Source organism: Rhinopithecus bieti, unplaced genomic scaffold (genome assembly GCF_001698545.2).
Source record: "Rhinopithecus bieti isolate Rb0 unplaced genomic scaffold, ASM169854v2 scaffold_41082, whole genome shotgun sequence".
Taxonomy (NCBI): domain Eukaryota; kingdom Metazoa; phylum Chordata; class Mammalia; order Primates; family Cercopithecidae; genus Rhinopithecus; species Rhinopithecus bieti.
Window position 1 is genome coordinate 2,459,001 of NW_016817890.1, and position 10,931 is coordinate 2,469,931.

Sequence of the window (10,931 nt, forward strand, 5' to 3'; positions counted from 1 at the left end):
AAAAAAAAAAAAAAAAAAGAAAAGAAAAGAAAATGTATGGAGATGTTTTTGATTGTCACACCTGAGATGCAACTGGCCTCTAGTGAGTAGAGACCAGCAATACTGCAGTACATCCTGTAATGCATAGGACAGACTCCCCAGAACAAATTATCCTGCTCAAAACATGTCAATAGTGCTGAGATCGAGAAACTAATTTAAGGGCTTGCTATCTGTTTCCCTAACTCTAGAGACAGGCAGATTTCTAAATCTAAAGATGTGTACCTAAAGAGTTGTTATAGAAATCTCTTTGCTTTGTGTTTTGTTATTGTTTTGTTTAGTTTTTGGCTAGGGGATGGGCTTTTTCCCCCACTCATCTACTCTTGAAGAGGATATTACAGCATTTGGGAGAGAGCATAAGAACATTAGTTAACAGGGCATTGGGATCCTAATAACCCCAACTTTGGAAGGGAAAAGAAAATGTTTTTAAATTGCCTTTCCCCCTTCCTCTTCACTTGCAAAAGGGCTTCCTGACGCCCTCCCTCTGGTAGATGCTATCTTAGGACAATTACCTTCCCACCAGCCCACCCTAACCCCAGGGTGCCCAACCCCAGCAGCCGAAGAATGGGAAGTTTTATTAAAGATTTCTTACTCTCTGCTTCGGGAACACTTTCCTCCCCCAGTAAACAATTTATCCTGTGTTTACTAAATTCCTTTACCATTAGATTTCCAGAGAGTCATTTCTAACCACAAGTGCAGAAGAGCCAGGCGCAGTAGCTCACGCCTGTAATCCCAGCATTTTTGGAGGCTGAGATGGGCAGATCACCTGAGGTCGGGAGTTCAAGACCAGCCTGACCAACATGCAGAAACCCCGTCTCTACTAAAAATACAAAAAATTAGCCGGGCATGGTGGCACATGCCTGTAATCCCAGCTACTCGGGAGGCTGAGGCAGGAGAATCGCTTGACCTGGGAGGGGTGGTTGCTCTGAGCAGAGATCATGCCATTGCACACCAGCCTGGGCAACAAGAGCCAAACTCCGTCTCAAAAAAGGCAAAAACCAGAAAACAAAAAACAAGTGCAAAGACTGGAATCACTAATCTAACTTACCGCTAAGGTGGGGTTGGAGGACCCCTGACCCAATCCCTGCCGGCATGCTACCATTATCAGAGCTACCAGGTAAAGGTTCAGGGAATCTCCACCCATCTTTGTGCTTTCTGAGTAGAATGGGAAGAGCTGGGGATTAGAGAGACAAATTCTTAGTTCTCTTCCAGCTCAGCTCCCTCTTGACAACTTACTCAACTGTGGGTTCCTGGATGTTCCAAGAGCCTAAAATCCAGAGTATTTCCAAGCCAGTACATCTGACCCAGCAGTGTAGACTCAATGCATGCTCTATGCCATCCAATAGTTTCCCAATTGCTCTAGATCCTAAGGCGAAGCCTGCTAGGCCCAAGTCCCCATTTGCTCAAAAAACAAAACCAAACAAAAAAACACCTTCCTTGGGGTATGTATATCACCAAGGAACCCAAAAGATGAGGGGATACATTCCCCTCAGCCCCTCCCTATCTGGCAGCCTTTGGATGGGAGATGAGAAAACGTTGGGTCTGACTCTTTTATTCCAGCCTCCCAAAGTTGGGGGAGCTGTCCAGTCCCCAGACCAGGAAAGATTTTAATCTCTTTGTGATCAGATAAATGGGAGAGTGGGGGAGGCTTGCTACCCTGCTGAGGAGGGCCATTCAAAGCTGGTTCCTGTAATAAAGTGATTTAATAGATCTAAAGAGGCCAATTCCCTTCTTTCTCCCACAATTACTTCCTGTGGGTTATCATTCACATATGTAAATGAGACAGAGAAGGGAGAAAAGCCACCAGTGGGAAACTAGCTGTCTAATGGGGGGTTGGGGGGATCAGGATGCTGCAAGGGGTCAGCTCAGTATCCTGTCCTCTTGGCAGATGTTCAAGTAGCCCACTGACCCCATGGCCCCAACACTAAGTGGTGGCTCCCCATCTCTCTGCATCTATTCCCCTCGTTTGTTCCTCACTGAAGGCTGTGCTCAAAGACGTCCCTGCTGCCTCCAACTAGTCCATACAGCATCTCCCTTCCCCACCCCTCCCCCCAAGAATGCCATCCCTCAGGCTCCAACCCTTAATCCCCACATCCTCCTTTCCCCTCCCCCACACCTCCTAAAGCCAACCTCCCTTAAGTAACCCCTCCCTGCCCGGCCTGGGTGTCAACCTACACGATCTGGGATTAGCAATTTCTTCTTTCCAGATCCAGCCGCAAACCTCCAAAGATGGAAGGGCCACAGGCAGCAAGCAACTTCCTTTCCATGGTCTTTATGGGTAGCTGGTGGCCCAGGACCACCAGAATGCCTCTAGGATATTCAGGAAGGGGAAGCCTGGGAGGAGGGAGACCTGAAGTCTCTGGCTCCTTGTTTGAGGCCAGGAATGTTGAGACAGCAATCAATGGCTGTCTGGGGCCATAAATGCCAAGCGGAGAATAGGTCCAGAGGCCAGCCTCCCTCCACCCCCTGCCCTGCGACACTGAATTTCACCCCCTACTGTGCTGCCCTGCTTTAACTGAGAACTTGGGGTTGTGACCTATCCACTTCCCTCCCAGCCTGGCCCAGGAATGTAAGGAAGGCCAGGGCTCCTTGGGTTTTCCTTCTTCACGGGAACTGGACAGGAAAGACCCCAGTCCTGAGCTTACAAGCTCCCACGTGGATCCTTCAGGGATCTGCCAAACCCAGTTTTTAGTGATCAGCCAGGTGAGATCTGCATTAAAAAGGGGATGAGGCTGACTTCTTGGCTTTATGCCCCTTGGGTCCAGTAGCCAGTTGCCCTCACTCTCTCCCGCCTTCTGAGCTCCATTCAGACGTTGGAAGCGCTGGGCGCCCGGCTCGGGCCCGGCATGTGCTTCCCTGGCCGGCCTGCTCGCCCTCCCCCCACCGCCAAGCACAATACAACCTTAGTTTCTGCCACATGGGGTCACCTCCCTGCCCCCTGCCCCTTCCCAGGGGAAAGAGGTAATAGACACGTGGTGAGCCGGAGGGGTTCCCGGAAGGGGGCGGGGGTGCTGATAATTGGTGCTGCCTCCAACTACTCCCCCCGAGATAGTTAACAGGGACTCAGAATTAGGGTGCCGAAGCAAAGACAGGGACGCATAATGAGGGCTCCCGAAGGCCCTCAATTCAACAGCGAGCCCGGAGCCCACCCGTGGATCTGTGCGCCTAGACGCCCTTCCCTGGACAAAGTTACCGGAATCAGTCTCACCTGGTGCACAAAGACGTCCACTGGGGGGTCGAGCGCGACCCCGGCGCGGGCGGTCATGGACAGGAAGCCGAACCCCATGCGCACGTTGAACCACTTACAGATGCCCGCACCGTGCAGCAGCTGAGGCTCGTCAGCCGCCCGGGCCGCGTCCTCCGGCGCCTCCTCGGGTGCCTCTTCTGCCGCCTTGGCGCAGCCACCTAGAGAGAGGGAGGGCCGGGCACTCAGCTGGGGGGCACGGAATCGGAAGGCCGTCTCGGGCTCCAGGCAGGGAGACCCGAGTGTCCAACCCCACAAGTGGACAGTCAGGAGGGGGCAGCTACCAAGGAACAGAAGAGAAGAAACCTATCCCGGTCGCCTCCCGTGCTCCCCTAGCGTACACCGGGACAGTGGTGCCCCGAAAGTTTTGCTCCTCTTCCCACAGTGCGTTTCCCGGAGACTCATGGCGGGACAAACCTCTCCCCTCCATCCACCCACGTAGTCTGGCGCGCACGCCACTGGAACACCAAGGTTCCTTGCTCCAGAGACGGCCCTATGAAGCAGGAGGCCGCACCGTCTTGGGGTCCTTTGGGCAGCCTTGGAGTCAGTTCTCCACCTTCCTTCTACGTGGCTCCTGGCCGCCCCTGCATCCTAAGGTGTCCCCGCTAAGTCCCGAGCTCGAACCTGCAAACTGCTGGTTGGACACGGAGCCCATGGTCGTCGGCTGAGCCCGTGGCCCCGGGCCCCTGGTCGGGCGGCTGCTGGCCCCGGAGAAGTCCGAAGGCAAAGGGGTGGTTCGGAGAAGAGGCTGCTACATCTTCCCCCGCACAATAGCGGTGGGAGGGCCCACGGCTTTTCAAAGGCTCCCAAATTCTAAAAGACAATGACCCAACCCCCCGCGGGCAGCCCCCTCCCCTCCCCTCCCTCTCCTTTCCCCTCCCTTTCCCTCCAGCTCCAGCTCCGGCCCTCCCCCACTGCTCCGGTCTCTGACACCTCTGGGGTGTCCCTTCTCAGAACCTTGAGGTTTGACACCCCCTCCCCACACACACATCTGGAGATGGGGCTGTCTGCTCTAGAAGGCTTGAGTACCCCGGAATTTGGGATCCTGCATTTTGGACTCAATAGGGGTCCCCAAAGCAGATACAGGTGGGGGACCTGGTTGGGGGGTAGTTTTAAAACCACGTGACTGCTCCCCCACACACACCACCCCACCCCCCGCGCAGATAATTATACATTCCAGAGAGTTGGGGGAGGGAGGTGTGAGCCTGGTGGCGCTGGCCAATCAGAAACACAAACCACCTGTCAAGGGAGAAATGAATGGGCCCTCCCCTCCCCAGCTCTTGAGCGCCCCTCCCCTCTCTTCCCCTCAGGCCTCTGAGCTGACCCGGCTGCTTGGCGCTGACCCGCTCTCACCCCCCACCCCCGTGTGCTTAGATAGACCTGGAGTTCTGGACACTAGGAAGCCCGGGATGGGGGAGCAGGGGAGAGGCTGGGGACACACAGGCCTGGTCTGTCCTGACCAAAGCGCTGCCTTCCAAAGTCTGTCTGCCTCTGACTACATCTGAATGTCTGCCTCCCAGAGTTTCTGATACAGTTTTTCTGGGCCTCCCCCAGTTAGAAAAAAGAAAGTGCTCTTAATTGATTCGTTGTAAATAATTCTTCCTTCTTTCCTCCCTCTAAACCTGTGTGTCTAAAGTTAGCCCCAGGTAAGCTCCCTGAAGAGCAGAAGGAACCCAAAGAGTCTTGAAGCTGTTTCTCCGCCAGCTGCCTTCTTGTCCGACCCCCACCCCATCCCCATCCACTGCTGAGAGAGGGACTGGGTGGGCTGGTGGGTAAAGGTACTTCCTCTGTACTCCTCACACTCTTAGATTCCCAGGCCCTCCTCATGCGCTCCCATTCCCATAGTGGGGTTAGTGGAGGAACTGGACTGGGGGGCCGACTCATTTGAAGAGGTAGCCTCCCCTTCTAGGAGATAAAGAGGGCTGGCTAGTGGGGGTGGCTACTGCCCTGGTCGGAGATGGACAATGGCCCGGGGCTCAGTGCTCGGCCCTGGCCCTGCCCCTTCACTTCCGGTGCTCAGTTCAAACTGGACAATGCCAGCTCCGGCCAGTTCCCCTCCCCCACCACTACAACCCATTTAAAGGGACAGAGCCTGCTTTCGGGGGCATCCGCTTGCTCTGAATTCAATCTTCTCCACCTAGTGTGCAGAACCTTTTGGGCTTCTCACGCTGTGGCTCTGTGTGTGTGTGTTTGTGTGTGTGTGTGTGTGTGCACGTGCGGATGTGGGCACATGTGTATTTCAGAGAGACCGGATGAGTGGGGGTAGGGAAGGGGAAGATGGGAAGGAAAGCAAGAGACTGCAGAAATTGTCTCCTACGGGGTGCTCTCCAAGAAACGAAAACTTGAGCATGAGGAATGGGAGGTGGGACTTCGTGGGATAAAAAGGACAACTGTGGCCCTTTGCTACTCCGCCTAAAAAAATACATATTGTTAACAAATGTTATTAGCAGTGCCCCACTCCCAACTGAGGACTCTAATTAGAATTTTCAAGAGTTCTCCTAGTACATCAGCCAAAGCCATTTTTATTTACATAATCCTCCCCTCCCAAAAGTCTTATCTCCCGCTGTTAGTAGCGCCCTTAAAATATATTCGCTCCCTGTACCTCTGTTCCTAAGACTCAGGAGCAGGTGGCTGAGGTCTGGGAGAAGAAAAGGGAGGGAAAGGGGAGTTGAACGCTCTGGTTTCGCTTGGTGGGTTCTCAAGTGATGCGAATTCGGTTACCCGGGATTGCGCGGCCTGCTTCTCTGTCCAGGGTCCTGAGGGCTTCGGTAGCTCTGTCCACGGTGCTGAATTGAGTCACGCTGTCTTGGTTCCCAGCTCACAGTTTTGAGAATACCTTCTTGAGTTCCCACCTCCAAGTCTTTCCCAGAAAACCTGATTTTCCTCAATGCCAGTTCCCGCTCTGGTAACACCGACACACTTCAGATGAATGGAGACTTTATTTTTTTGAGACGGAGTCTTGTGTTGCCCAGGCTGGAGTGCAGTGGTGCGATGTCTGCTCACGGCAAGTCCGCCTCCCAGGTTCCAGCAATTCTCCTGCCTCAGCCTCCCGAGTAACTGGGATTACAGGCATGTGCTACCACGCCTGGCTAATTTTTGTATTTTTATAGAGATGGGGTTTTACCATGTTAGCCAGGCTGGTCTTGAACTCCTGACCTCAAGTGATCCGCCCACCTCGGCCTCCCAAAGTACTAGGATTATAGGCGTGAGTCAGTGCACCCGGTCTAAGAGACTTTTTTTTTTTTTGAGACGGAGTCTCGCTCTGTAGCCCGGGCTGGAGTGCAGTGGCCGGATCTCAGCTCACTGCAAGCTCCGCCTCCCGGGTTTACACCATTCTCCTGCCTCAGCCTCCAGAGTAACTGGGACTACAGGCGCCTGCCACATCGCCCGGCTATTTTTTTTGTATTTTTTTAGTAGAGACGGGGTTTCACCGTGTTAGCCAGGATGGTCTCGATCTCCTGACCTCGTGATCCACCCGTCTCAGCCTCCCAAAGTGCTGGGATTGCAGGTTTGAGCCACCGCGCCGGCCTGTTTTTTGTTTTTTGTTTTTTTTGAGATGGAGTCTTGTCCGTGGCCCAGGCTGGAGTGCAGTGGCGCTATCTCGGCTCACTGCAAACTCCGCCTCCCAGATTCACGCCACTCTCCGACCTCAGCCTTCGGAGTAGCTGGGACTACAGGTGCCCACCACCGGGCCCAGCTAGTTTTTTGTATTTTTTAGTAAAGACGAGGTTTCACCGTGTTAGCCAAGATAGTCTTGATCTCCTGACCTCGTGATCCGCCTGCCTCGGCCTCCCAAAGTGCTGGGATTACAGGTGTGAGCCACCACGCCCAGCCAAGAGATTTTTAGAATGCTAAAGAGATGGCATTTTCGACTGGGCGTGGTGGCTCACGCCTGTAATCCCAGCACTTCGGGGGGCCAAGGTGGGAGGATTGCTTGAGGCCAGGAGTTAGAGACCAGTCTAGGCAACATGATGAAACCCCATGTCTACAAAAAATACAAAAATTAACCGAATGTGGTGGCGCATGCCAGCTACTTGGGAGGCTGAGGTGGGAGGATCACTTGAGCCCAGACTCATCCAGGCCTTGTCTCAGAGAGAGAGAGACAGACAGAGAGAGAGATTTCCAGTAGTATATGATTTTGTGAGAGTGATGCAGGTATCTCAAACTCCTGTTCAGAAAAATGGGAAACCTACTTCCTCATATTATGACTGTAAAGGGTTAGGAAAGAAGAGATAATATTTTTTGAGTCAAAGAACATCAAAGTAGAAGAAAAACTTATCTCTGTCTTTAAGTTATTTTATTTTTTTGAGACAGAGCCTCACTCTACTGCCCAGGCTGGGGTGCAGTGGCACAATCTTGGCTCACCGCAACCTCTGCCTCCCAGGTTCAAGTGATTCTCCTGCCTCAGCCTCCTGAGTAGCTGGGATTACAGGTGCCCACAACCATGCGTGGCTAATTTTTGTATTTTTAGTAGAGACAGGGTTTTACCATGTTGGCCAGGCTGATATTGAACTCCTGACCTCAGGTGATCCACCCACCTTGACCTCCCAAAGTGTTGGAATTACAGGTGGGGGTCACCGCTTCTGGCCTTATTTTCTTAATTATTACCACTTTTTATAGGAGTACAAGGCCTTAGAGTCAGATTACCCACGTTTGAATGTCAACTGTACTATTTACAGCTCTTCCTTAACCTCTATATTCCTGTTTCTTCCTCTGTCCTATGGGAATAATGAGAATACTGATGTCTCAGAGATATTGTGAGGATGAAGTTAGGTCATGTAGGTAAAGCTTTTGAAACAGTTCCTGACATGTAGTTAGTTGGTTTTGTTTGTTTGTTTGTTTGTTTGTTTGTTTGTTGAGACGGAGTCTTACTCTGTCACCCAGGCTAGAGTGCAATGGTGTGATCTCAGCTCACTGCAACCTCTGTCTCCTGGGTTCAAGCGATTCTCCTGCCTCAGCCTCCCAAGTATCTGGGATTACAGGTGCCTGCCACCATGCCCAGCTAATTTTTGTATTTTTAGTAGAGACAAGGTTTCACCACATTGGCCAGGCTGGTGTCGAACTTCTGACCTCGTGATCCATCCACCTCGGCCTCCCAAAGTGCTGGGATTACAGGTGTGAGCCACCGTGCTCAGCCAACATACATAATGTAGTACACACTAAGTAGCATGAGGATATACAAAAGTAAAAAAGGAAAGAAAAAATATTCCCTGGCTTCTGAGAAGTTATAGTCTGGTAAGGAAGACAAGACTGAAATAGCTAAGTGTTGTATGTTTCTTGGGTACTGGTTTCTGAGAGTAATAATATCTAGGAAAAAGGAGGGTAAATGTACTCTTTAGAGAAGACAAGGGTGTCCAGTATCAACACAAAGAACATCCCTTTCTTTAAGGCATTTTGCTAAGTTCCTTTTGTGTAGGTTCATAACTTCATAAAAGAGCTGCAAGAGGTCTTAGTAATAATAATTCATCCAACAATTGACAAATATTTGTTGAGCACTTCTTCCTTGACAGACATTGTTCTAATTGTTAAGAATACATCAAAGTGCAATACAAACAAAAATTCCTGCCTCTGTGGAATGGGCATTCTGCTAGATAATAATAATAACAACAGACCGGGCATGGTGGCTCACGCCTGTAATCCCAGAACTTTGGGAGGCCGAGACAGGTGGATCACGAGGTCAGGAGATCGAGACCATCCTGGCTAACATGGTGAAACCCCATCTCTACTAAAAAAATACAAAAATTAGCTGGGCTTGGTGGCAGGCGCCTGTAGTCCCAGCTACTCGGGAGGCTGAGGCAGGAGAATGGCGTGAACCCAGGAGGCGGAGCTTGCAGTGAGCCGAGATCGCGCCACTGCACTCCAGCCTGGGCGACAGAGCGAGACTCCGTCTCAAAAAAAAAAAAATAATAATAATAATAACAACATCCAGCATTTATCAGGAATACAGGCACATTTTAAAAATCTCATTCAAGACTCTCAATAATGCTGAAGAATAAGTATTAAATTTGTACTTCACAGGAGAGGAAACTAAAGCTTAATTGAATCAATGTATTAATAGCTTGACTAATGTTGCTCAACTAATACATGGCAGAGGCAGATCTGAACTCACACATGCTTGACTGCAAAGCCCACATTATTCCCACAGTTCTACTATGTGGTTATCATGACTAGTGCCGTCACCATTTTACCAATAGTGAAAAAAGATACAGGCAGACAAAAACACTGGAGGGAGACTATATGGAGACTATATATTCCACCTGGTTGATAAATGTAGGATCCAAGTTTGTGATTTCTTTTCCGTGGGCCACAGCTCTAGCCTGTCCTTTTTTTTTTTTTTTTTTTNACAGCACTTCTTATCTCGGACCCAAGGACATTTCAAGTAGTCTCTCGTGGCTGGTGGCTGCAGTGTTGGACTGCTCAGGGCCAGACTTCCTTGACTAATGTATAGAGCGTCTACAGAGTTCGAACATCTAACTGTTGGAGCTGTACTTCTAACCCTCCGAGGTTGTGGTGTGACATTCTAGGATCCTGTGATTCAAATAGACTGTGACTCACATTGTAGGATCTGTTGGATTCAACAGCCTATGATTCCAATATTTTAAGAGTCTGTGATTCCGATACTCTAGTCTCCAGAGTCTTTGATTGATTGATTGGTTTTGAGACAAAGTCTTGCTCTGTCACTCAGGCTGGAGTGCAGTGGTGCGATCTTGGCTCACTGCAGCCTCTGCCTCCTGGGTTCAAACAATTCTCCTGCCTTAGCCACCCGAGTAGCTGGGATTATAGGTACCCACCACCGTGCCCAGCTAATTTTTTTTTTTTAGTAGAGACAGGGTTTCACCATGTTTGCCAGCTGGTCTTGAACTCTTGACCTCAGGTGATCCGCCTGCCCTGGCCTCCCAGAATGCTTGTATTACAGGCGTAAGCCACTATGCCTGGCCTAGCCTGTCATTTCTATTGATCATTCTCCCATAGCTCCTTGGCTTTCTAAGTCAAAGAACTGGCCAGAGTCAAAGCAAGTCCTCTTCTGGATAATCATCCACACTCAGTTCCCATTTCTGAAGTACGCTGAGAATTCTGTGGTAGAGTCCAGAGTGGTGTTTGGATTGAAATATCCTGACCATCTTCTAACATGAATGATGGTATGCATTTGACAGAAATATTTCCCGTAGTGTGTCCCTCCAGATAGTAATTCCATGGGATGAATAATACGTATTATCACTTTCAAAACATTTAAAAGTGACATCATTTGGAAATGGTCTGGTTTTTTTTGTTTGTTTGTTGGGACGGAGTCTGACTCTGTCCCCCAGGCTGGAGTGCGGTGGCCGCATCTTAGCTCACTGCAAGCTCCGCCTCCTGGGTTCCCGCTATTCTCCTGCCTCAGCCTCCCGAGTAGCTGGGACTACAGGCACCCGCCACCTCGCCCGGCTAGTTTTTTGTATTTTTTAGTAGAGACGGGGTTTCACCGGGTTAGCGGGGATGGTCTCGATCTCCTGACCTCATGATCCACCCGTCTCGGCCTCCCAAAGTGCTGGGATTACAGGCTTGAGCCACCGCGCCCGGCTGGAAATGGTATGTTAACTATGTTTCCTATGCAGAGGTTTTCAAAGTATGGCAGTATACTCTGTAATTCACCATGAAGGGAATACAGTAC

At 50.6% G+C, this 10,931-nt stretch overlaps 1 protein-coding gene across 2 annotated transcripts in view; it reads right to left on the minus strand.

Annotated features, from left to right (window-relative positions):
* Positions 1–4,086, minus strand: part of LIN28A (lin-28 RNA binding posttranscriptional regulator A) — a 19,917-nt gene extending 15,831 nt beyond the window's left edge. For both annotated transcript variants that reach the window (XM_017856477.1, XM_017856478.1), the window contains exons 1-2: positions 3,905–4,086; positions 3,245–3,441 (exon numbers count right to left, since the gene is read on the minus strand). In XM_017856477.1, coding sequence (XP_017711966.1) covers positions 3,245–3,441; positions 3,905–3,935 — 228 coding nt within the window. In that variant the 5' untranslated portion in view covers positions 3,936–4,086. The remainder of the gene's footprint in view (positions 1–3,244; positions 3,442–3,904) is intronic.
* Positions 4,087–10,931: the final 6,845 nt, after the last annotated feature.